This window comes from Chiloscyllium plagiosum, unplaced genomic scaffold (genome assembly GCF_037043375.1).
Source record: "Chiloscyllium plagiosum isolate Xiang-an unplaced genomic scaffold, Cpla_swu_hap1 HiC_scaffold_7, whole genome shotgun sequence".
NCBI classification, from domain to species: domain Eukaryota; kingdom Metazoa; phylum Chordata; class Chondrichthyes; order Orectolobiformes; family Hemiscylliidae; genus Chiloscyllium; species Chiloscyllium plagiosum.
The window spans coordinates 80,025,794-80,053,355 of NW_028270145.1; the positions used below are offsets into that span (position 1 = coordinate 80,025,794).

The 27,562-nt window shown below is 39.7% G+C and overlaps 1 protein-coding gene across 15 annotated transcripts in view; it reads left to right on the plus strand.

Moving 5' to 3' along the window:
* The window catches only part of r3hdm1 (R3H domain containing 1), a 187,450-nt gene extending 168,398 nt beyond the window's left edge, over positions 1 to 19,052 (plus strand). For 10 of the 15 annotated variants that reach the window (XM_087989207.1, XM_087989205.1, XM_087989206.1 and 7 more), the window contains 5 exons: positions 306 to 450; positions 3,177 to 3,290; positions 4,950 to 5,044; positions 6,373 to 6,457; positions 17,802 to 19,052. In XM_087989207.1, the coding sequence (XP_087845333.1) occupies positions 306 to 450; positions 3,177 to 3,290; positions 4,950 to 5,044; positions 6,373 to 6,457; positions 17,802 to 18,145 (783 nt within the window). In that variant the 3' untranslated portion in view covers positions 18,146 to 19,052. The remainder of the gene's footprint in view (positions 1 to 305; positions 451 to 3,176; positions 3,291 to 4,949; positions 5,045 to 6,372; positions 6,458 to 17,801) is intronic. The other 5 variants (XM_087989212.1, XM_087989214.1, XM_087989219.1 and 2 more) reach the window with 1 other exon arrangement.
* Positions 19,053 to 27,562: the final 8,510 nt, after the last annotated feature.

Genomic DNA, 27,562 nt, shown 5'->3' on the forward strand with positions numbered 1-27,562 from the left:
TGTGGTAGCCATAGAAGCTTCAGAGAAAGTGAATTTTAATAAAGTCATCCTCCTGACAAAATGTTTAGAATATGACCCTGTTGTTTAATATTATTAATTTTATGTTGACATTAGAGGGTAATTGCTTGACCCAGTAATAAAGCATTTTGTTTTTTAATTGATGTCCATGAATTTAGCCAAGATTTGAACAGCCCATGGGACTTCAAACCACTTATTTTTAATTAAGATTCTGAGTTCATGAAATAAGAAAGCTAAAATAACTTGGAGTTTCTTTGAACTTGATATTGACTTTTTTTTTTAAACAGAGCAGCCCACAGATAGGTAGTCCTGCCGTCTCTCCAGCCCAATCTCCGGCACCACAACCAATGACGACTATTAAAAATGTCCGCACTGGACTAGGACCGCTTCCATTAATGGCACAGTTTCCTCAACCTATAGTCCCTGGACAAGGTATTTGCTTCAGATACAGATCGCTGTTTTTGGTTTTAATTAAGATGTATAATGTTCCATTGTTTTATAACAAAAATAGATGCCAACTGCAGAAAATTTCAGTTTACATATGACTAAATTGGATGGTAGTTAAAGCTTGACATGGAGTTATAAAGGGGCATAGGCTAGCTGAGGATGGCAGATAGGCTTATGTGTTTTCATGCAAGGTCATCCATTTTGGATCCAATTTAATAATAAAAGTAAAAATACATCCTTAATGGCAAAAAACTTGGGTTCTAAAACTAAAAGTGATTTTGGTATCCAGGTGTACAAACTCTGATAGCACACAGGTGAAAAAAGTAATCAAAAAGCCCTATGCAATGTTTGTTTTTGTTTACAGAGGGCTACAATACAAAAAGAGAAAATGATTCTTCAGTGTTCTAGAGCCTTGAATTGAACACTACATTCACCTTTGTATACCAAAAATTAGCAAGGATAAATCAAGATGGATGGGCTTAGTGGTTTAATTTATAATGGCAGATAGTGTAAAAAAATTGTTTTGTTCTCTAACTTTCAAATGTTGAGACATGAAATACCTTTTAGAAGATTCAAAGAGTTTCATTAGGTAAGGATCCAAAATTGATAAATAGAACTGAGTTGAACTCATTCATAATCTAACAGAATGACCAAAGAAGCACAAGGATCTGAATGGTCTATTCCTGTGACTACTTCGACATTGTGTCCTCAATTCTTTTGACTTCAATTAGAGTAAATGAGTTGAAAATTGATTTCAGTTACAACTTGAAAATTACAAAACATCTTCAATCTTTGTTCCCAATGGAGTTAACAACCTTATTAATCAATAATGCAGTTAATTCAGAAACTACTTGGGTCATGTTGTACTTGATGACTGACATTTTTCCAGTTGAAATGTTAATGCATACATTGTTGCAGATGGAAATCATCAATTTCATTATTTTTAAAGTCATACCCATTGGAGAAACCTGGAATGGAAGGTTATTATTCCTGAGCCAAAAGTGTTTTATCTAAGGCGATTACTGTAGCCACTTTCCTTTAGCATTAGGAAGTTGCTGCACAAAAGAGTGCTCACAGTCCCAAGGCAAATTGCAAAACAATACAATATTCTTTAACTAATCAAACAGACAGGATAAAACTGTTGCAGACAAAATTACTGCAGATGTTGGAATCCAAAGTAGACGAACAGGAGGCTGGAAGAGCACAGCAAGCCAGGAAGCCTCAGGAGCAGATTGAACAGGATAAAATTGTTGGTCTGAATGAGATAGCAAAAGCTCCAATACTTAAACAATTTATTAGAATAGTGTCAGAAGATTGATGCACACCTAATGGTTATATCTACATTCTAAAAAGGGTGATAGTAAGATTTATAAAGCTATAGATTAGCTACCTCAATATCAATGGTAGAAAAGAGAATGGAATCTTAAATTGGATGTAATAAAAGATTGAGAACCTGAAAATTTAAGAGATGGCAATTAGTACCAAATTCGTTGAATTCTCTAAAGTACAAGCAGAATAGACCAGGGTAATGCAATTGATATAATATAACTGGACTTTCTAGAGGCTTTGGAATATGCTAGACTGTTAGTGTACACCTATTTAAGATCTGAATCTGTGGAGTTGGTCAGTAGTAGAATCTTCACAATTCTGAGGTCAGTTTCAAGCCTTTACAAATCAAAATGGTAATGACTAACACCCACAATTTTATACATTGCTCTTCTGCCTCTCATATGACAATCCATTTTATACAAGTTAAAATAGAGTTCCGTATCAGATAAAACTAATAGACATGCCCTGTTATCTGTAATTTCATTTTTCCTCTGAGTTGTGGTTTTGTGGATTAGTGCTACTTCCATCATTTATCTTAGACTTTGTTTCATTCTTGTTACTCTTTTATTCATTCACTTGATGCTGCAAGATTCACATTTGTTGCCTATCTTTAGTTGCCCTTAAGGTTGGTGAGGTGCTGCCTGCTTGAACCCTGCAGTGTATATGGTATGGATCTACCCACAGTGCTATTAGGAAAGAAGTTCCAGATTTTTTGACACAATGACAGTGAATGAACTACAGTACAGTTGCAAATCAGATAGCTATGTGGCTGGGAGTGGAGTTAGTTAATGGTGATGTGATGCATTCTAGTTGTTAGCAGCACAGTTTTGAAATTTGCTGTAGTGGGGTTGCGGTTCCACCCAAGTGAAAATTTTAATCCAAAGTGATTTGATTTAATACCAGTCAATTTCCTCCCTCCACATATATTACAATTAAAAACGATGACATATCAAATATTTGCATTCCATTGCAGGAATGTTTTTATTATCAACTTGAAATTCTCTGAAATATCTTTATACTGATTTTAGTTAGGTTTACTGCAGTTTCTGAACTGACCAGTTTTTAAGAGCAGCAATAGTTCAGTAGCCCAGTTGTACTTCAAATTGGCATAAACTTAACTGCTTAATAAACATAAGTCTGAAATTTACTGTGACTGGTACAAAGTATAACCTGACTTCAGGAATAGTCTGATAAATTCTTAAATCTCCAGTACAAACACTCTTGCAATTGAATAACAAAGCATACGCTGAGGAAACATCACCCAAATCTCTCTCGAGTTTTTTTCAGCATTTTCATGGCTTCCCTGTTATAACCCATTTCATGACCAAGAGGAAAGATCCCTGTAAAATTGAGCACTGTCCCATATTCTGTACCTTTTCCAGATGCTGCCCATCACCATTCTAGTTCAAGGACCTCAACAAGCATCATCCTAGATTCCTTTGAGCAGGGGAGTGGCCATGGATATGACTGGAGTGGCTTCACCACACCACCAAGAGGCAGGCTTTTTTTTCTTTTGATCGTTTCTTAGAGACATCCTAATTACACGGCATCACTGCTTTGAGCAGCTATTCCACAAAAATCTCTGCTTGCACACTCACCTAGATCAGTTTTTTATGGTGTTCCCTTCAGTACTCCCATATTAAATTTTTGAGACTCTGAGAACATCCTTAAATCACAAATGCCATCCGTCTGTAGAAAGACTTGGGTTATTTTGCTTTTTAACCATCTGTTTCAAGCAGCTATCTCCTAAGATGTTTTGTCCATCTGATCAGATCCCATCTTCACTACTACATTTACTACTAGACACCGATCTAAATCTTATAGGTGATTGCAAAGAAAAATGTAAGACTGATTCCTGCATGAGAAGGTATGATCAACTGAATCACTGGAGGAAAATAAAATTCATCCACATACACCTCACCTCTCGCATGCTGTTTCTTCATCTTGCCATCCTCCATCTCTCAACTCCCTTTGCAGTTTTTCTTCTTTTCTCTGTCTTACATATCAAAAATGTTCAGTGGCTGTAAATTTCCATGAGGCCTCATTTTTAATAATGTATATTTATAAAGTGTATGTTTTTATAGTGCATCATTGTCTATCACCATCCTTGTCAGTTGGTGTTTTTTTTTTAACTTTCTCTCCTTCTCATTTTTGTCTCTCATCTTTCTCCCCTGGGCCACTGACTTTTCGCGCATCTGTTGTTTACATCATCCTAATTTTTCATCATGTCTTTTTGATTTGCATCCGGTAGCAAGCACTGCACTAGTACAGTACTCCAAGTTGTTCTGAAAATGTTAGGTGCCCACAAGCCATCAAAATTCATGCACTATTTATATATGGAGCTAAGATATTGCAACATTTCTGGTGATTTGTATCTTTTTGAAAATGTTTTTCTGTACTTTCTGTTGGTGCTAGGGCATGTTACAATACCACTTGCTTTTTATTTGCAAACTTGATAAAATAGGTAACTAAGGAAACAAAAAGCAAATTGTAAAATATAAATTGTAAATATTAAATTTGGAAGTGCATCCCCCAAATTGACAACCATTGTTTGTGTGCTGGTGGAAAAATGGACTTATCTTGCACTCTTGATTGTTGCAGAACCAGATCATATTGGTTTCCAAAACCTGTATTGCTCTTTTACATTTAAAGATGTCAAGCATGGCAATGTGACTTGAAGTACAGGATGTCAATGAAGTATGATGTAACAACATCAAATTTGTCATAGGTTTAATTGATTCACAACTAGCTGTAAGTTTTCATATGAAGAAGTAGATTTGTTTTTGCTTTCTATTTGGTCATGCAATGTAATTAAGGAAAATATTTGGAAGAAGAGTCTCTCATGTCACTTGACCTTTAGTCTGTCTTAACTAACTTGACTTTTGTTGACATCAGTTATTTATTCACTGTTACACAGTACTTGAAAACGGTCTATTTGTTATTAGTGATCGATAGTCTAATTGCTTTATTAGATGTTATTAACATTTAGAAGAAACCATTAACAACTAACTAGAACTTCAGCCTCATTGATTTTAGTTGGCATTTTGTCACAGATGCTTTGAGTTTTCTTTAAGTATTCATGAGCATGATTGATGTAGGTTGTAAATTAAAACTTTATATGGGGTATGTATTTTAAAAACCACTTTGTTTTAAAGGAGATGGGCGCTACCCTTTGCTTGGCCAGCCTTTGCAGTACAACACTCCAATCCGTCCTCTTCTACATGGGCCTCATATAGTCTCAACACAACAGGTTGGTTTTGAGAATTACCAAAGCAACCATGTCTTGACTTAAATGGCTTTTGAACAATAAATTGTTGGGATATCTGGCAACTTTTTTTGGGAAAATATAAAATCATGAGGGGCATGGATAAGGTAAATAGACAAAGTCTCTTCCCTGGGGTGAGAGAATCCAGAACTCTGGGGCATAGGTTTTAGGGTAAAAGGGAAAAGATTTAAAAGGGACCTTAGGGGCAACATTTTAACGCAGAGGGTGGTGCGTATAGGGAATGAGCTGCTAGAGGAAGTGGAGGAGGCTGGTACAATTACAGCATTTAAAAGGCAAGTGGTTGGGTATATGAATTGGAAGGGTTTGGAGGGATATGGGCCAAGTGCTAGCAAATGAGACAATATCAATTTAGGATATCTGCTTGGCATGGACGAGGTGAATCGAAGAGTCTGTTTCCATGCTGTACATCTCTCCGATTCTCACTAATCGTATGCAAAATAATTTCAATGTGGAATTTCCACTTCATAAATGAACTGAAATCTCTACTCCATTTTGCTGTTTGGGTTGGGTGATCTGCTCGAATTTCTGTTCAAATTCATTTGCATTTTAGTTGAAAGCTCTTATTAACCGATCCAGTTGAATAGCATTTTAATTTTTTTAAATATGAAGAAATTTATTAACATACAAATAGATTTGCACAATTTTGTTATCTGCTGAAAATAGATTTACCACAAAAATACACACATTTCATCAGTGTTTAGTACTGAAACTATAAGTAAAATCTGATTTTAAATAACTAACAATAGCTACGCAAAAGTTAAAAATGCATTTTTAAAAGGATACAAAACCTTATACTAGTTCATTTGCAGTAAAGTACTCTTTTTTTCGGTATTTTAATTCCTCTCTTTGTAGCCTTTCCTTTTTAAAAATAAACTCAGTTTCCAGAATCTTACAGAAAACCCACAAGCAGGCATTAACTGATTTGAAACTTGCCCAGTGATTTATTTGGTTAAGAAATCAGACTAATTTTGTGGTGCAGCCAGTTTTCCTATATGATTTTTTAAATTATTTTTAATTCAGCACAGAAGATTCCACAAACTCAGTTCATGCAGAACTGGGTGCTCTTGAAATCCTTCAGTCGTTTAAAGATCTTTTGTGCTGATTTATTTTTGGGCGCATCTAATGGAACTCTGCCAAGTTTTTCCTTGAATAATTGTCCACAATGTTTTGTTAGCCAGTTAGTTTCTGTTACATTTGGTACTTGCTTTGCTAAGTGCATAATCTTAATAATGTTTTTAATCTTAAAAGAATAATTAGATAATGTTGGTTTGTTGTTTGTATTGAAATTTTAGGGTCAGAATTTGAATAGGCATGGAGGAAGAGGAAAGAAACAAACAAGAAAAGCAGCATCAACAGACCTTGGTGCAGGAGAACCTGGTGCGTAAATAAATGCAATATCTCTATAAGGAGATTGATTATTCCTGAAAAAGACACATCTTATCACAGGTTTTTGTCTCGTATTCCTCAGGGCATTCGCAAGAATATCATTGTAAAGAGGAGCAACATAGTAACCTTTGGAGAATAGAGTTTAGATTTGTTGGCAAGTGAACTGTGAATGGTAAAAGCCTTGCCAGGAGGCATGTTACACACGTTGTCTATTTTGTTAAGTTGAAATAGTCACAATGGTCATGCCTTGACCCAGGACAGTCAACTTGCCTAGTTTAAATTAAAGTTGAAACTTTATTGCTGGAACAGCACAGCAGGTCAGGCAGCATCCAGGGAACAGGAGATTCGACGTTTCGGGCACAGGCCCTTCTTCAGGAATGAGCAGAGAGTGTTCAGCAGGAGAAGATAAAAGGTAGGGAGGGGGGACTTGGAGGAGGGGCGTTGGAAATGTGATAGGTGGAAAGAGGTCAAGGTGAGGGTGATAGGTCGGAGTAGGATGGAGGCGGAGAGGTCAAGAAGAAGACTGCAGGTCAGGAAGGCGGTGCCGGGCTGGAGGGATTCGGCTGAGACAAGGTGGGGGGAGGGGGGATGAAGAAACTGGTGAAGTCCAAGTTCATCCCCTGTGGTTGGAGGGTTCCCAGTCGGAAGATAAGACGCTCCTCCTCCGACCGTCGCGTTGTTGTGGTTTGGCGGTGGATGAGTCCAATGACCTGCATATCCTCGGTGGAGTGGGAGGGGGAGTTGAAATGTTGTGCTACAGGGTGGTTGGGTTGGTTCGTCCGGGTGGCCCAGAGGTGCTGTCTGAATCGCTCCGCAAGTAGGCGGCCTGTCTCCCCAATATAGAGGAGGCCACACCGGCTGCAGCGGATGCAGTAGATGATGTGGGTGGAGGTGCAGGTGAATCTGTGGCGGATATGGAAGTTTCCTTTGGGGCCTTGGAGAGAAGTGAGGGGGGAGGTGTGGGCGCAAGTGTTGCACCTCCTGCGGTTGCAAGGGAAGGTGCCGGGAGTGGAGGTTGGGTCGGTGGGGGGGTGTGGATCTGACAAGGGAGTCACGGAGGGAGTGGTCTCTACGGAAAGCTGATAGGGGAGGGGAGGGAAATATATCCTTGGTGCTGGGGTCTGTTTGGAGGTGGACCTGGAGGAGGAGCATCTGCAGACCTCACTTTCTCCTAGTTTAAATTAAAACAAAGGTTGGCAGTTAACCATCATTCATCATCTAAATGGGGCATTTTTCATGGCAACAACTCTACCAGTGCTTTACATGAATTCTCTGCTGTCCAATTCAATCCATTTAGAAATGAAAGCTTTGGTTTTGCTTTACTTTTGGGCTTATTGACCTGTTATTCATTTTGTGATTTACCTATCTATCTCAGACCCCTTTGTTGTTCTACCTTGTTTAAGTCATAAGATCATAGGAAATAGGAGCTGGAGTAATTGAGCCTGATCCACAATGAGCAAGATTATAGCTGATCTAATTTGGCTATCACTCTATGATCTTGTTTGTTCCCAAAAACCCTTGTCAATCGCAAGTCTGTCTAATTCAGCTTTGAATGTGTCCAGTGACTCAGCCTTCAGTGCTTGCAGTGGAAGAGAATTCCAAAGACGAAGGAATGCTTTCTCATTCCTGTCTTCAGTGAGAGACCCATTATCTTTAAGCTGCCCATTCTAGTTCTAGATCCTCCAATAGGAGCTACTTAGCATCTAGTTTGCTCAGCCTCCTCAGAATCTTGTATATTTCATTAGTATCAGCCTTAGTTCTTCTTAATTCAAATGAGTATAAGTTAAATATAGTCAAGAGTGTGGTGCTGGAAAAGCACAACAGGACAAGAGCATCCGAGGTGCAGGCGAATCGACATTTCGGGCAAAAACCCTTCATCCTGATCAGAATGAAGGGCTTTTGCCCAAAAAGTCGATTCTCCTGTTCCTCAGGTGCTGCCTGACCTGTTGTGTTTTTCTAACACTAACATTCAACTCTAATTTTCAGCATCTACAGTCCTCACTTTCACCTACAAGTCAGATATTGTTGATCTTTCTTCATAAGACAACTATTCGTCCCAGAAATCAACTCCAGGCACCTTATCTGAACCAATTTCAATGCAGATATAGCCTAAAGTAAAATACGTGTTTTCTAAGGTGATTGAGTTTTCCTTATTTACCCTACCAAAATGCAACATCTCAAATTAATCCATTTTGAAATTTATTTGCCAGTTAAATACTCATTCAGCATGTTTAGCAATATCTTCCCTTGGGTTATCGCAATCCCATGTTAACTGTCTTCTGGAATTTGATCTAATCCATAAATTTTGAAATTGTACTTCCAATTCCTACGTCTAAATTGTTTAGATCGGTAGTAAGTTACAATGACCCATTTCAGGATGCTGCCTGAACTACTGTGCTTTTTCAGCACCACTCTACTCCAGAATCTGGTTTCCAGCATCTGTAGTCATTGTTTTGACCCCAGCAACAATCCTGTGGAACATCTCTTCCTATGTTTTTTTTGTTGTCAGTTTGTTATTTATTCTCACTTTTTGTCCAGATTCTGCATGTTCTAACCTTAGTCTTGAGTCTATTATGTGGTACCTTATTTGCAGGCCTTTGGGAAATCCAAGCATCTTACATCTCAGTCAGTAATTTTATTCACCCTTTCTGTTCTTCAGTAGATTCAATAAGATTGGTTAAGCATGACCTTCCCTTTCAGAGTCTATGCTGAATGTTCTTTACTATATTTTCAGTTTTGAGATATTTTTCTATTGCACTTTTGAGTAAAGATTCTATTATGTATCCTGGCATCAATATCAAGCTAACTTACCTATATTTTGCAAGGATTTGCTGTAATAGTGACATAAATAAAGTTGTACATCCCAAAATCCACTTGTTCACTGGTGGAATCCCTAACTCTGAAATCAAGCTAGTGTCAAAGTGAAAATGAACTAATGTCATACATGACCCTTAAAATATCTTGATCTCAATTCTTAGGTACTGGCAGCTTTTCAGTATCTTACAAAAGTGATCATTCTTTGTGCAGCATCGGTTTTGTGTGTGAGCAGACTATTCAATTTGAGAGAGTATAAAACCCATCCAAGAATACTAAAGACAATGGCCAGAATTGCTATTGCGATTTGAGATGAAATCACTGCAGGGGGAGAATGCTATTTGCCTCAATTTACCTCGCTCATCCTGGTATAGAAATGTTCAGTTCACTTTTCTCTCCCTTTTCCCCTAACAGTGTGTACAATATCACAGGGACAGAGGAATCACACATCAGCTAACTGAGCACAAATCAAGAATCAAGGCTGGCAATCTTTTTTGATTTGGGCTTTATATCAATTTGCAGTGTCTTTATACCAGCATACAACCCATTTATCCCCAAAATTGCCGTGTAGCTAAATGTTGCTTTTAAAAAGGAAGCATAGCATAGCAATATTTCAAAAACTGAATAATGACTTTTAGACCCAACTGCTTATTTTTTCAAGCAAAAATCAAAGCAAACGGAGGTTAGAAAATAGCAGGTAGGTGGGTGAATTATGAGGAGGTTGCAGAGATGCTTCAGTGTGATTTGAACAACTTGAGTGAGTGGGCAAATGTATGGTGGATAAAGTGTAATAGGGAGAGAAAAACTATGGGGAATGGGGAGGTGCACTGAAACCTGGGTTTCCTTATACACTAGTAGCTGAAAGTAAACCTTGCAGGTTCAACAGGCAGTGAGAAAGGTAAACAGTACATTGGTCTTCATAGCAAGAGGGTTTGAGTACAAGAGCAGGGATGTCTTGCTGCAATTGTGCACCATTTTGGTGAGACTGCACCTGAAGTACTGAGTGCAGTTTTGGTCTCCTTTTGGAACCATGCTCTTGCTATGAAGGGAATTCAACAAAGATTTACCAGGCTGATTCCTGGTGTAGCTGACCTGATGAATGAAAATTGTTTGGAACCACTAAGGCTGTATGGGAGATCTCACAATAAACTTGTAAAATTCTGAAGGGACTAGATAGAGTAAATGCAGGAAGGATGTTCACAATGACTGGAGAGTCGGAACCATAGGTCACACTCTAGGGACACAAGGATTAGGAGGGTGCAGCCTGTTTGGGACAAAGATGGCGAGAAATTTCTTCACCCAGAGAGTTGTTAGCCTGTGGAATTCTCTGCCACATAAAGTACTTGAAGCCAAAACATTCAATGTTTTCGAGAAACGTACAGTTCTTGGAGTTGAAGGGATTTACGGATATGGGGCATAAATGGAAAGAGGGTACTGAATTGGGTGATTAGCCATGCTAATACTGAATGGCGGAGCAATCTCAAAGGAACGTTCAAAAGCTGATTGGGGACAGATGTTCAAAAATGTAAAGGGACAGCTGGAAAATGGGAAGCCTTCAGAAATGAGAGAACAGGAGTACAGAGACAGTATATTCCTGTTGAGGTGAAAGGACAGGCTGGTAGGTGTAGGGAATTCTGGATGACTAAAGAAATTGAAGGTTTCCTTAAGAAAAAAAAGGAAGCATATGTCAAATATAGACAAGATAGATCAAGTGAATCCTTAGACTAGAAGGGGAGTAGGAGTATACTTAAGAGGGAAATCAGGAGGGAAAAAAGAGGAAATAAGATAGCTTTGGCAAATAGTTAAGGAGAATCCCAAGGGTTTTTACAAATACATTAAGGGCAAAAGGGTAACTAGGGAGAGAATACGGCCCCTCAAAAGATCAGCAAGGCGACCTTTGTGTGGAGCCGCAGTAGATCGGGGAGATACTGAACAAGTATTTGCATTAGTGTTTACTGTGGAGAAGGACATGGAAGATCTCAAATGTAGGGAAATAGATGGTGACATCTTGAAAAATGTCCATTTTAGAGAGGACGAGGTGCTGGATGTCTTAAAATGCATAGAAGTGGATAAATCCCCAGGACCTGATCAGGTGTACCCTTGAACTCTGTGGGAGGCTAGGGAAGTGATTGCTGGGCCCCTTACTGAGGTATTTGAATCATCGATATTCACAGGTGAGGTACCGGAAGACTGGAGGTTGGCTCACATGGTGCCACTATTGAAGAAAGGTGGTAAGAACAAGCCAGGAAGTTATAGACCAGTGTCTGATGTCAGTGGTGGGCAGGTTGTTGGAGTGAATCCTGAGGGACAGGATGTACATTATTTGGAAAGGCAAGGACTGATTAGGGATAGTCAACATGGCTTTATGCATGGAAAATCATGTCTCACAAACTTGATTTGAGTATTTTGAAGAAGTAACAAAGAATTGATGAGGGCAGAGTAGTAGACATGAGATCTATATGGACATCAGTAAGGCGTTTGACAAGATTCCCCATGGGAGACTGGTTAGTACACAGATGTTCAAAAACATAAAGGGACAGCTGGAAAATGGGAAGTTTTCCATGAGATCTAACCATTTGGATAAAGAATTGGCTCGAAGGTAGAATACAGAGGATGATGGTGGAGGGTTGTTGATCAGACTGGAGGCCTGTGACCAGTGGAGTGCCACAAGGATTGGTGCTGGGTCCACTACTTTTTGTCATTTATATAAGTGATTTGGATGTGAGTATAATAGGTATAGTTAATAAATTTGCCGATGACATCAAAATTGGAGGTGTAGTGGACAGCAAGGAATCTTAGCTCAGATTACAAAGGGATCTTGATCAGATGGGCCAGTGGGCTGAGAAGTGGCAGATGGAGTTTAATCGAGATAAATGTGAGGTGCTGCATTTTGGGAAAGCAATCTTAGCAGGACTTATACACTTAATGGTAAAGTCAGAGGGAGTGTTGCTGAACACAGAGACCTTGGAGTGCAGGTTCATAGTTCCTTAGGAACAAAAGCAGCTGCTCAGGTCCCAAGTTACAGGTCATCATCCTAATCATTGGCACTAATTCCAATTAATTTCCCCCTTCGGGAGATTCTGACATTCCACTGACCACAAATAGACCCTTTATAAAATTGAATCTTATTCAGTGACATAGGTTATTCCTTTAAATTAAGTCTCACTGTCCATTCGTAACTTGTGAAATACCATAATATGGGGAAAATAACCACGTTTTTCTGTTGTCATGGGAACTAGTAAAGTGAACAGGCAGGTGGTGACATTCTTCTTTGGCAGTTCTTCAGTGTTGAGGATGACTTGCTTCCACTTTGTTTTGGAGGGTGGTGCACTGGTGAGGATAGCCTGCAGTAGCTGAACAATCCAAACCTGGAGCTGGAGGCTCTGCCACAAGTGGAGCAGGTGGTGCTCGATGAGGCACGTAGGTGGGTCACTCAGGATTCAGCACACTGTTTCTGTGTTTTCGTATGGTTGACTAGGTGACCCCCAATGTGGTTGGCACCTTCACAGATGCTGCTTCTCCAGCTTGTGCATTCTAGGGTAAGCAATGCCGATGTTACATTGTTTAGAGAGGCTTGCAGGGTTCTTCTAGTGTTGCTTCTGCCCTCCTCGCGATCAATTACCATTGTTGAGCTGAGTTGAGCACTTATTTAGGGAGTCTCTTATCGGGCGTATGGACAATGTTGTCACTCATTGCATCTAATCATGCTTGACCAGTGCCTTGAAACTGGACATATTGGCTTAGGAGAGGACATTCACATTGTTACGCCTATCTTGCCGGTGGATTGCAAAGGGCAATGAGTCAGCGCAGGCTTGGAGGGCCAAAGAACATGTTCCTGTGATGTATTGGTCTTTGTTCTTCTTTGTTCTTTTGTGAATGTAGCATTGGTGATAACTGTTCAGGACTTTGAGGTGTCTAGTGGATATGGCCCATTTCTGATGCATATAGGATCATGGGGACCAGGGCTGCTCTGTCGATCATGATCTTGGAGCTTGGAATGATACCTTCGACTTGGAACTGTTTTCCTCGGGCATCTGAAAGATGTGTGGAACGTTGAAGTCATTGGATTTTGTTGTCACATCTGCTTGAGGAGGCTCCTGAGGTATGTGAAATGATCCACATTCAGTTGCTTGCCATGGGTTTTGTTAGTTGTGGAGCAGTGTTGTGTGGCAGCAGCAGGCTGGTGGTCAGCCATTATTTTCCAGATGTTAAGCCTGAGGTTTATTCTCTCATACAGATTCAGTGAATGCATTACCTGAGGTTTGTAGTAATGCGTTACCTGTGGTTTGTAGTTCGACTTTAAGTATGCGCAACGCAGGAATCATCTGCATACTGCAGCTTGATGACATGTTGAGTCTTCATTCTGAACTCGAGGTGTCAAAGGTTCCTGCTTGTGCTGTATATTCACTCCACTTTGTCAGGCGCTTTGTGGTGATGGGGTGGAGTGTTACGTTGAGAAAGTGTTGGTGTGGAATGCAATCCTGCTCAACCCAAGTTTCAAGTTGCATTCGGTTCATGGTAGATACATTGGTGAGATTCATGGCTTGTATGTCATTGTGAAGCAGACTGAGAACAATGACGAATTTCTGTGGGTAGCCAAATTTGAGGAGGATATGTAATAATCCCTCACAAACAAGAGTTCAGGGCTTTTGTAAGATCGAGAAACATCATGTACAGAGGTTGGTGTATCAACTAGAAAGGAACTAGATCAGTAGCTAGGAATTCGCTTGCGATTAATTCACCTCCTTATCACCCCAGTGTTTGTCTACTGTCTGTACCAGAGAAGCCATTAGTGTAATGCGATATTTTGCACTTGCCTGGATAAATGTAATTTAAACAACACTCTAGCTTGACACCATCCAGGACAAAACAGACCATTTGATTGTCACTCTATCTATTAACTTCATTCATTCCCTTCACCAACATGCAGTGGCATCAGTGTGTACAATGTGCAAAGTGCACTGCAGTAACTCACCAAGGCTTCTCCAGCAGCATTATCAAGATCCACCCACCATCTGGACGTGGGTGCATGAGAACCACCACCTGCAAGATACCCTCCAAGCCACACATTATCCTGGTTTGAAATATTTCACTGTACCTTCCCTGTCATTGGTCAAAATACTGAATCTCCCTTTCATAATAACACTCTGGTCCCTACACTGAAAAGACTGCAGACATTCAAAAAGTTATCTACTCAGAGCTGTTTGTGATGAAAGATAAATACTGACCTAGCCAGTGATAGTTACATTCCATGAATAAAAGAAATTTTAAATTTTTTTCAGAACAGGTTCTCACTCTTGTTATTAGGAACTGCACAGATAAGGCCCGGCTCCTGTGGTAAAGAATGAACGGCTGACCATTCTGCAGCAGCTCCCACTGGGGAAATGTGGGGTTACAGGGATAAGAAAATGAGGTTTGGGAAGCTCTTCCGAGGGTCATGTGGACTTGCTGGCCTGCTTCCATACTGTAGGGATTCTTAAAATAAGAGTACTTCGCTAGCATGTGCTCGATGAAAAATAAGCTGGTTTAAATGGTAAAGTAAATGGAACTAAATAAGAGTAGTAATCTGGGGAGACAGTGGTTTAGTGCTAATATCACTGACTTGAGATCGAGAATCCCTAACTGACATTCTCAGGTCACAGAGTCAATCACATTGCTGTAGATTTGGAGCCACATGTTGGCCAGATCAGATAAAGAAGGCACATTTCCTTTCCTAAAGGATGGTCATTAATGAACCAGATGTATTTTTACAACAATCACCAGTATTATATGGTCACCATTTGGCTAGCATTTTTAGAATTCAAATTGTACCATCTGGGCAATTAGAGAAGGGTAAAAAAGAGCCAGATTCTTTTATATTTGTCCTACAAGGCTATCTCTAATGACCAAAATCAACAAAAGTATTCCATAATGTGACCAAGGATAGGCAGAATATTTGTCTTTGCTTTATTCCCTTGTAGCTGGGAATTATAGCTGTATTCGATGTTTCAATTCTCATGTGGGTTTGGAGTCATGTGTAGGACACACCAGGTAAAGATGGCACATTTTCTTCCCTGAAGGACATTCACTAGTGAACCAGATGGGTTTTTACAACAATGGACAGAATTGCATGGTCACCATTTGGCTAATGTTTTTAAAAAAGCATTTTACTGAATTCAAATTTCACCATCTGCCATTTGAAACCCTGAAAATGGAATATGAAGAAAATAATTAAGTATTCATTTCTGCAAGAAAGTTTATCTCTTTCAAAATAATTTGGGTACAGAAGTCAAAACGCTAAAATGATTGGGTAGGCAAGTACGGTGAAATTGAATCAGAGACGACTAAGGGCACTCAATTCCCTTCCCCAGTCCATCTCGCCCCTTCTTTTCTTGCCCCCATCTCCAAAGAAACAACCCAACCCTCTTGGTCTGTGACTATGTGCCCCATTGATGGTCTGTAATAATATGTAGTTGCTCTTTGTCTCAAAAGTTAACAAGTAGCAAACTTGATTCAGTGTAACTGAATTGTGAATAGCCTGGTTGTCGTAAAAGAGACTGAAAATAAGAGTTTTTGGACAAAGATTCTTGAGTCACAAAATAACTCCCTGTGTAAAATTAATTTGATCAGTAAGTTTTATTGTTGCATCATTAAGAAGATGATCTCATAGAAAAGTAAGCTTGTATTTCTCCTGTCACTTCATTGTCCTTGAATTGTTGTAGATTTTATTTTCATTTGCTCATAAGACATAGGCATCAATGCTGAGCCAACACTTATTGGTGACCTTGAGATGGTGGTGGTTAACTGCCTTCTTGAACTCCTGCAATCCATGTGCTAATGTGCATGATCACCTGAACTCTACTGTATCTAGAGTTAATATAATTTAATCCACAAGCAATTCAAAGTGATCCACATCCAAATACAGGCAGTTGATCCAGAGAAATGTTCAGAACATGATGATCTTGACTTCCACATAGCATGTTTCTCCCACCCAAATTACTTCAGGTATAATATGGTCTGTGTGTATGTATGTAAAGTATTGGAACAAAGAAGGATACTTTTAATTGCTTCTCCTTTATACTGTCAACAGGTGGTATGTTTATCAAAATTTGAATATCATGGAAACTGGGGTTTCTCACTAAGTTGAAACACTGAACATGAAAAAGGCCTGAAAAAGCGGAAGGATATTTTTGGAGTGGGGTGAAAGCAATCCAGATGTAGTAGTTGGGTAGAGGCTTGGGAACATGGTAGGACAACACTTGGGAGCCAATTGGGGGAGTAGTTCAGAAACCTAGAGATGTGGTTAAAAAGTAGGAAGAATAGGGAGAGGCAACATCAAACAGCTGTTACTGGTTGTCAAAGAATCCACTTTCCACCCACACACCCTGCAGGCTTGAGTTTGCCTAACATGAAAAGACTTCTGTGCTTTGTGGACTTACTAGGGGTCATGAAGCATCCCAATTTGGAGTCTAACCTGCCTATCAAACCTTTTATTTGAATAAAATGATTATTGTTTTCTTCTGAAAGTAAAGTAAAGAACTCTGAAGTAACTAACCCATTCATTAGAGTATTAAATCGTATATTTTCCGAGCCAAAATTGTCGATCAAGAGATAAGATGACCTTCTCCAAGTTTCACACTGAATCAAATTTTACATTGTGGATACATTGGATCACTCCACAGCAAACTGAATCAATTTCTAAATTCCAAACTGGTGAGTGCATCTTGCCCACCACACCTTCGCAATGTGGTCCAGTACACAGGAGTTGCAAATAATTCCAGGTCAAACTTTGTGTGTTTGAGTAAATTAAGATAAATACTTTGACGCCTGGCATTCTATGAAAAGCAAGGAATTATTTTCAAGTCATCTTGCTCTAGACAAGTTCACTACTACTTTCACCTAAATACTGACTCACTAAATAATTAATTTCCTATATACACTAAAATGGTCGGTTCTGAGAGATTTAGTAAATGTTTATATCGTCTCTTGCCAACTGGGTACTTCGTAATCGAGCAGCAAACATATTGTACCTTTTCACTCAAGATCAAGATTTGAGTAGGTGTCATATTTTGGAAAATTGAAATACTTCATACGTTTGCAATGTTTTGTTTAGTGATCATATATTTTTAAGAATTCCAGCTACCTGAAACCCCAAATGCATGTTGAACTAAACTTCATGCATTAGTTTTCATGTCAAGGAACTGAAAAACTAAAATTGCATAATTGTTCAGGTGCTGGTTCTTCAAAGGAAAGTCTGCTGTTGACAAAAAGCATCAATGTTTTGACTGGATTTTCAGTATTAAGCTTCTATTAAAACTATAACATAAATGACAAACATGTTAGGATGCGACTTAACTCCAGTACAATTGCTGTGAATCCTTTTTGTGCTCTAAGCAGTCAGTAAGATTGTGGTTTTTGGCATCTCACCCTATTGCAGTCACTTGTAAATGAAATTTAATAACTTCTTATGAATGACTTAAAATTGTGCATTTTTTTGCTAGTTTTCTTTTTGTGTAAATTACTTACTTTCTCTGTTTTCCAGTTGTCAGCAGAGTCCTGGAAGTAACTGACCTACCAGAGGGAATTAGTCGAACAGATGCTGATAAACTCTTAAATGAACTCTTTAAAGCTGGTGCCAAGATTCGATGGCTGCGAGACACTCAGCCACATTGTAGTGGTGGTGGTAGTGGTGATAGTAACGCAAACACAGAACACTCAAAACCTCCCAGTGACTTGGCATCCATGTACACAATCATAGCAATGTTTCCTTCAAAACTAGCTGCTCAGAATGCATTGTTGAAACAAAATAACTCCAGCAAATTCAAACTGAGAACAAGCAAGAAGCACTACGATTTTCACATTATGGAAAGGGCTAGTTCTCAGTAGTAAATGCTGCACTGGATCTGCAGTCTCTTCCACTGTTTTTCCCTCCTCGATTGGGCTTGTATAATGGTTTCTGTTGACGTATAGACTCCTGGAACTTTGGTGTTTTATGACCTAGCAATTGAAGAAAATCAGTGATCCATCAAAAAAAGGCGATGAGTTTCCTAATTTATGTTCACCGTTGTCACAACAAAGTATCTGAGCATATCACAAAACAGCATCTTTACGTGGAGAATGCTGTAGAACCACAGTACAAATTTTATAGCCTTTTTGTTTTATATCTGTGAATCTTGTATCCAATCCAGAGCTCCATTGTACAGCAACTCTTCTGTCAATACCATCAGCCAATAATTACTCGCCTTAACAGTTTTTTACCCAGCAGGACCAGCAAAATGTGAGTTCGTTTTTTTTAAAAATCAAAAAAATTTGAAGCCCGAAGTAGTGGGAACGAAGTGTTCCATTATCTTTCTTGGCTGGTCACTCGTGATCTACAAAGAAGAATGTGTGAAGTAATGCCTTTAGGTGCAGCCTGAAGATTTTGCAGTTTTCCACCTAGCCCCCAATACCCTATTTTTGGTCAACTTCAGATTCAATAATTGGGCTCATGAAATTATTTGTGTGGACATTCTTTATTTGTTGTTTAAAAGCCCCAGATTGCAATTTTTTTTTTGTTATTTCTTAAATGCTGGACATTTGTTAGAAAGTTTGTGTTTTAAGTTTACCCAATATTGAGGATCAATGGACATGAATATATTTGTTACATTATTGTCATACAAACCTATCATTCTTTTTGGTTGTGTGTAAACCTGCCAGGCTGTACAATGTGTGCTGATGCAAGTTCTCTGCTCCCCCACCCCACCTTTTTTCAGTTCAAGAAAAGAAAATAAATGTTTACAAATATATTAAACTACTCTTTGTAACTTATTTGGACAATGTTTTTTTTTGTCTGGGTGCTGGCCAGTGGTTACATGCTTTTGAAGTATTTGTAGTTTCAATCTTTAAATGAAGTTGCTGACTTTCCTTGCAAGAACTGAACTGGAATTTGTAAATTATGATTTATTTTGCTATGATATAAACTTAGTTCCTAGTTAAAGGGGCAATTATTATTATTTTTGAGTACATCAAAAACTAACAATCTAACCTCCTATCTAAGAATATTAGCAACCATACATTAGCTGCATATAGTATGGTTTGGGTGCTATTTGAAATATAATATTTTCTTACATTTTTTTGTCTTCATGCTTCATATCTCATAGGTTAGTTATGTTAGACATAATGGGCAGAATTTACGGGGGTACAGAAAGCTCATCTTTCCACCAACAGGTAGAAATTCAGCTTTGCATTGGATGCCCACATGGCAGCTAGAAAGCACTGCAGGTAGGTGAAATTGGCTAACAGCAGAGACTCTATCCTTCACTCAAGAAGCTGTCAAGCCTTTGGGAACTACTGGTAATGCAGGAAGGGGCCTGAAGAGGATCGTGGCTGCCACAGAAAGGTACGACCCAGTTTTACAGGTGGAAAGGCAAATTGCGAGAGAGTTACAAGTAGTTTATGGAAAGATATTAATGGGTTACATAAATGGGCAAGAGTTGACAAGTGGAATATAATGTGGAAAAATGTGAATTTCACTTGAGCAGGGAGACCAACAGAATTGTATTAAATGGAGAAAGACTACAGAAAGCTGCAATACAAAGGGAGTTGGGGATACTTGTCCACAAAACTCAAAGCTAGTACACAGGTGCATCAGGTAATCAGGAAGATAATGGATTGTTACCCCATATTCCTAGGGGATTGGAGTATGACAGCAGGGAAATTTTACTGCAGCTGCACAAGGTGCTGGTGCAGTTGCATCTTGAGTACTATGAGTAGTTTTGGTCCCCTTATTTGAAGAACAATTTTACTTTACTGGAGGCAGTTCTGAGAATGATCACCAGGATGATCCCGATATGACAAGATTGTCTTATGAACAAAGGCTAAATGGCTTTGGACTCGACACACTGGAGTACAGAAGAATAAAAGGTGATCTCATTAGACATCTAGGACTCTTACGGGGCTTGACTGGATGAATGCTGAGTGTGTTTTCCTCTTAGGAATAAAGGGGCACCAATTTAAGACTAAAGCGAGGAGGAATATCTACTTCACGGGTTGAGTGTCTGGAGCACGTTGCCACATGAAACTATGGGGCAGAGTTTTTGTGTATACTTAAGACTGAGATTCTTGATTAGTCGAGACATCCAGAGTTCTGGTGGAAAGACTGGAAAGTGATGGAGAGTCATGTCAAATCAGCCATGAATGTACAGAATGGCAGGGCAGATTTACGTGGCTGAATGGACTACTCCTGTTCCTATTTCTTATGGCCTTAGTTTAAGGTGTAGTTATTCTAGAGTCCACAAGAGGTGGTTCTTTGGAGAGATGGGTAGTGTAAGGTTGGGGTAGTATCTCAGAGTGGGATCTGCTCCCCAGTGTACACAGAGCACACCCTGCATGAACTATTCATTGCTGTTCAACTGACCATACTAGCTGTGTTTTAGTGTGGGCAACATACCCTTTGACAAACTCAATTGGACCTTAATTATTTATTTACTTACTAGCATGTGGGTATTGACTCTGACACTACCAACACTCCTGCATGTACTATGGGTGGGCAGGGCACTTTACCTACTTTACAACCTGTTCACCCCCATGTTAATGATTAGATTAGATTCCCTACAGTGTGGAAACAGGCCCTTCTGCCCAACCAGTCCACACCGACCCTCCAAAGATTAACCCAACCAGATCCCTCTAACTAATGCACCTAACACTATGGGCAATTTAGCATGGCCAGTTCACCTGACCTGCACATCTTTGGGCTGTGGGAGGAAACAGGAGCACCTGGAGGAAATCCATGCAGACACATAGAATGTACAAACTCCACACAGACAGTTGCCCAAGGCTGGAAGCGAACCTGGGACCCTGGTGCTGTGAAGCAGCAGTGCTAACCACTGAGCCACTGTGCTGCCCGAAATGGAGAATAAAGCTGATAGTAGGAAGAATGGGACAAACACTTGCACTAAACTGTTAACATTTTAGAAGCCTAAACTCCATCTAGTGTAATTCTGCTCCGAAGGTTTTGTTGAATCTTTCTTTTTGTTGCAGGATGATCTATCAATTTGGACAAATTGTAATTTATGTAAGGTGAAGAGTGGAAGACCTTTTTAAGGGCATCAGTGAAAACTTGAAGCTTGGAGTGGAATGTAATTTAAATGTATGTTATCAGTTAAATAACAGTTTGGAATGATGAGATGAGGATTGAAGCAGGCTACTTGACAGAGATGAAAAAATGTCAGATACAACGCTTGAATTTCAATTCAGGGTTAATCAGTGCACCAGAGCTACATAATTTCAGGATAGAGGGTATGATGTGAAAGGGTTGGGCAAGCATTGAATGGGATGACCATTGAATGAGGACATCAGGATAGAACTACAGGACATTCTGAAGTAACCATGTAGGATGAAAAGAGATGGCATGCTGTCTTATGTTGAGATAAAAATGAGTTGAATGAAGCATATGCCACTGTTTCCAAAAAAGAAACTGGATTATTTTGAACAGAAGGTTAAGGAAACCCAGTGATAGCACAAGATTGTACAGTAAATGGAACAATCATCTTGTCATTGAGCTATGTGTTCACTATATTTTGGGAGGGTAGTAATTTATGACTTGGAGAGTAGATTCAATAAAATATTGAAGATGATACAGGCAAAATAAAGGAATTTTAACTTCAACCAGAGTCAAGAGAGTACCCTGTTTTTATTAAATTTGTTTGTAATCTGCATCATTCAATGTGCTTTAGTAACAGTTCACTTCTAGATTACAATTTCCACACATCAACCATGAAGTACAATGGCTACTTGCATTTAGTGACTTCCAACACTGACTGAAAATGAAAAAAATTACTCTAAATTTCCAATTAAATTTTGCAACCCCCTAGATGTTGTAAAAAAAATTTTGATATTTATAATTTTATCACAGTTTCATGAGTATTAGCCTTTATTAAAGTAATTTTATGAATTCTTTAATGCAGTCATTTGCATAGTATCAATTCTGCCATTTTTCTGTAAATTTAGGCGTAGCTGTTCAAGGTGATTGTGCTTTGCTTGCGACATGATTTGTACTTTTTTTACGGAATGAATGTGGTGTACACATTGAATGCAATTTAAGTGGGAGGTTAAACTACAAATGAACAATGTCAGGAACTCAACAATGGAATTCTGTTGTAAATAATTCAAAACAATTAACAGTATTTTAGAGAAATTTGCTTTTCACAGTGGATTTGTTACTTTTCAGATTTTTTAATAAACAGTTAAATGGAAAAATGCAGGGATTTTCCTTGTACAAAGAATTATGTTTTCATGTTTTGCACATTTTGCATATGAACTGTGAGATTAGGTAATGTCTACAGTAGTGTGTGGCAAAGATAATTTGGGTATAATTCTTTTTTGACTTGTTACAGTAAGGCTAGAGAAATTCCATGTATGAACTAAGATCATAACGCGTAAGAGCTCAAGTATTCCATTCAGCCCATCAAGTTTTCTCCACCATTTAATGTGATTGTGGTGATCTAATAATCTTCAACTTGATTTTGCTGCCTTTTTCTGATTAACCTGCAATTCCCTTACTGATATTGTACATTTTTAACCATGAATATATTTTAATGCTAAGCCTCTACAGCCGCTGCAATAAAAAATTCGACAGATTCACTACTCTCTCTGTATTAAATGTGCAACTCCTTATTCTGAGTTCATGACCTGTAGTCCTAGTCTATCGCAAAATGAAAAACACGTCTGCACCTACCCTTTTAAGTACCTGAAGGATTTGCATGCATCAATAAGGTTGCCTCTTACTCTTCTAAATTCCAATGAGTACTGGCCCAAAATTTTCAGCCTATCCTCATACAACAGTTCTTCATTCATTGGTATCAGCTCATAAACCTTTCCATGAATGCCTCCAGTGCCAGTATATCTTTGCTTAGATAAGGGTCCTAAAATTCTTCACAGCATTCCAGCTGTTTTCTGACCAGATCCTGTATAATGTGAGTAAAATCTCCCTAATTTTAACACTCTATCCCTATGAAATAAAGGCTAGCATTCTGTTTGGCTTCCCTATTATCCACTGGACTTACATGCTCACTTTTTGAGATTCATGGGCAAAGACTCCAAAATCCTTCTGTAGCTTTCTGCAGTTGTTCCCCATTTAAATAATATTCAGTTCCTTTATTCTTACTGCCAAAGTGCAGACACTCTCATTTTCCCCACATTATATTCCATCTGCCAAGATTTTACCATCCCTTAACCAGAGGAAGAAAAGGGAGGTCGGGTAGCATTCTTTCTTTGGGATGGAATAAGTGCAATAGCAATTTTGAATTGCAAGTTGAAGAATCCATATGGCTGGAGCTAAGAAATAAAAAGACAAAAAGATGCTATTTGGAGGAGTCGATAGGCCACCTAACAGTAGGTATACTGTATGCCATGGTGAATAAATGTAGATCTGGACAATCAATGCCATAGAAAAGAGGAAGAATTCATAGTGGATTTTGATGAGATTCAATTCCCTACAGTGTGGAAACTGGCCCTTCGGCCCAACCAGTCCACACCGACCCTCCGAAGATTAAAGGAGAAAGTGAGGTCTGCAGATGCTGGAGATCAAAGTTGAAACTTTATTGCTGGAACAGCACAGCGGGTCAGGCAGCATCCAGGGAACAGGAGATTCGACGTTTCGGGCACAGGCCCTTCTTCAGGAATCCTCCGAAGATTAACCCAACCAGACCCACTTCCCTCTGACTAATGCACCTAACACTATGGTCAACTTAGCATGGCCAATTCGCCTGACATGCATATCTTTGGACTGTGGGAAGAAACAGGAGTACTCTGAGGAAACCTACGAAGGCACGGGGCGAATGTGCAAACTCCACACAACCTGAGGTTGGGATCGAACCTGGGACCCTGGCGCTGAGAGGCAGCAGTGTCTCGGCACAATGGCTAGTACTAAGAACAATATGCCCTGGATCCAACCAGGGATCAGGCTTTTTTTTTTTTTGTTCAGTTTTCTAAAGACATTTTGTAAGTTACCACACATTTGGCTACTTAAGGTATGAGCCCATATCTCTTTGGAGGTATTAACATTAGCATGGCTAGAGATTGACAAACTAATATAAGAAAGTTGGGATAAGGGGAGCATTTTCTGGGTGGCAACCTGTAACCAGTGGAGTGCCATAAACTTTGAACAGTGCAGCCTAGGATCAAGCACTTTGGCATTCCTTGTCTTTGCTAACCATGATGGCATTCTAAACAAATCCCATCTGCTTGCACATGGTCCATAAGGCAATGTTCATTGTCTCTTCATGTGTCTGTCTAAATACCTCTTAAACATTGGTATGGTATGTGCTTCAACCACTTCCTCAGGCACCTACCAACCTCTTTATAATGAAAAAACCTGTCTCATTCACCTTTTAATTCTCTCTTCTCCCCCTCCTTAAACCCATGTCCCTTAATCCTTGGCATTTCTGGCAGGGTGAGGGGAGGGGATGAGAAAAAGACTCACTGTATCCATAACTCCTGTAATTTTATATATTTCTTTCAGGTTGCCCCTCAGCATGGAACCCTGTAGCAAAAGCAATCCAATCTGTCTGACCTCTCCTTACAGTTCATGCACTCTAATCTAGGCAACATTCTCAAGCCTTGTCAAATGCTTGACTCAAGTCCATGGAGACAACATTCACTACCCTATCCTCCTCGATCGTCTTTGTCACTTCCTCAAAAAAAAACTCAAATTTGAGACTAGACTTCTCCCAGACAAAGCAATGAGGAAGACTGCCCCTAGTAAGTCCATTCTTTTCTAAATGCGATTAGCTCCTGTCTCTAAGAATCTTTTCCAATAATTTCCCAACCACTGATGTAAGGCTTACTAGTCTGTAATTTACTGGATTATCCCGATTGCCCTTAAACAAGGGAACAATATTGCTCATTTTCCAGTCTTCTGGAACCTCACCGTTGGCGAAAAGGAAACAAAGATCTTTCCCAAGATCCCAGCATTAACAATTAGGGACCTTGTCCACTTTCTCTGACTCCACATAAAAATTCCCTCCTTTGTCCGAGAGTTGACCTACTCTCTCGCTCCTAATATGAGTAAAATGCTGTAGGATTCTTCTTTAAACCTACTTGCCAAAGATATTTCATGGCCCTTTCTGGTTTTTATAATTTTGTTAAGTTATTTTCTGCTCTTATACTTCTCAATGGGCTTGTTTGATTTCTATTTCCTAAACCTCACATATGCTTTCTTTTTTACTAAACTTTCAAAATCGCTTGTCATCCAGGGTTCCTGAATCTTGCCATCATTATCTTTCACTCCCATGGGACCATCCTGGTCCCAAACCTTGATTAACTGGCCTTTAAAAGATTCCCTGCATGTCCAATATGGACTTACCCTCAAATCATCGCCTGCCCAATACTGTTGTAATTAGCTTTACCTCCTGTTTAGCACTTTCACCTGAGGACCAGTCTTCACCTCATCCATAACTGTCACTGTTACCAAAATGCTACCCCATTGAACTTAATCACCTGGCCAGACTCATTCCCCAATACAAGATCTAATATGACCCTACCTTAATTGAATTATCCCCATAGTATATCATCAAACCTTCTTGGATGCACCTATTAGATTCTGGCCTAACTCGGTTCCTGAGGGAATCGTAGTCAATATTAGGAAAGTTAAAATCACCAGGTATAACAACTCTATCGCTCTTGCATTTTTCCTTGATCTGTCTACATATCTGTTCCTCCTCCTGAGCCTGGCTGTTGAGAGGCCTATAGAAGAATCCCATCATAGTGAATTGCACCTTTCTCATTCCTTGGTAGTACCCGTATGGCCTTGTTGGATGAGTCCTCCAAAATATTGTGGTTCAGTTCAGCGCGCTGGGAATTTGTGTTGCAGACGTTTCGTCCCCTGTCTAGATGACAGCCTCAGTGCTTGGGAGCCTCCTGTGGAGCGCTTCTGTGACCTCTCCTCCGGCATTTGTAGTGGTTTGAATCTGCCGCTTCCGGTTGTCAGTTCCAGCTGTCTGCTGCAGTGGTCGGTATATTGGGTCCAGGTCGATGTACTTATTGATTGAATCTGTGGGATTTTGTACATTACATTGAACTGCACAAAACACTACATAGGACAAACAGGAAGACCGCTAACGATCCGCATCCATGAACACCAACGAGCCACGAAACGATGCGACCAGCTATCCTTAGTAGCCACACACGCAGATGACAAGCAAAATGAATTCGACTGGGACAACACTACTATTATAGGACAAGCCAAACAGAGAACAACCAGGAAATTCCTAGAAGCATGGCACTCTTCCACAGATTCAATTAATAAGCACATCGACCCAGACCCAATATACTGACCACTGCAGCGGACAGCTGGAACTGACGACCAGAAGCGGCAGATTCAAACCACTACAAATGCCGGAGGAAAGGTCACAGAAGCGCTTCACAGGAGGCTCCCAAGCACTGAGGCTGTCACCTAGACAGGGGATGAAACGTCTGCAACACAAATTCCCAGCGCACTGAACAGAACCAAAACAACGAGCACCCGAGCTACAAATCTTCTCTCAAACTTTGAAGTCCTCCAAAATGTAGTCTTGAGTGTCGTTGTGAGATTGTCCTTAACCAGTAACACCCCCACCTCTTTTAAATCCTCATCTAAATCCTGGAACATTGAGCTGCTAGTCCTGCCCTGTTTCTCTACTGCCTACTACATTGTTGTCGCATGTAATAATCCAGGCTCTAAGCTCATCTGTTTTACCTGTTATATACCTTAGAGAAATAAAGACACGTAAGACCATTAGTCCCACCATGTTCAATAATCTGACCTTGCCTGTTCTTCCTATTCAACTTAATTGACTTAACCTTGACCACCTCCTCAATCACTCCACATGCTGACCTGCTCTGGTTGCCACCTCCCTGCCACACTAGTGTAATCTCTCCTAAGTGGCACAAGCAAACCTTCCTATTCAGGTCCTTCCCGCCCTAGAAGGGATCCGAATAATCCAGATTTCTGATCTCACTAACGCATGTCACAGGGAGTAATCCTGAGATTACAATTCAAGTGGTGCAGCTTTTTAACTGTATACCTAATTTCTAAATTAATTTGCAGGACCTCATTTCTCTTCCTGTCTCCATCATTATTATCAATATTGACAGTGACCTCTGGCTACTCAACCCCTTCAGAACATCTTGTGCTTGCCGAAATACATTCTTGACCCCAGCACGAGGGAGGCAACACATCCTGGAGTCTGCTCACAGCAGTGTTCCCCTGCTTACAGAGCCCCCCGTCACTACTGCTCACCTGCACTTCAACCCTCCTTGCTCCACAACAGAGCCAATCGTGATGTC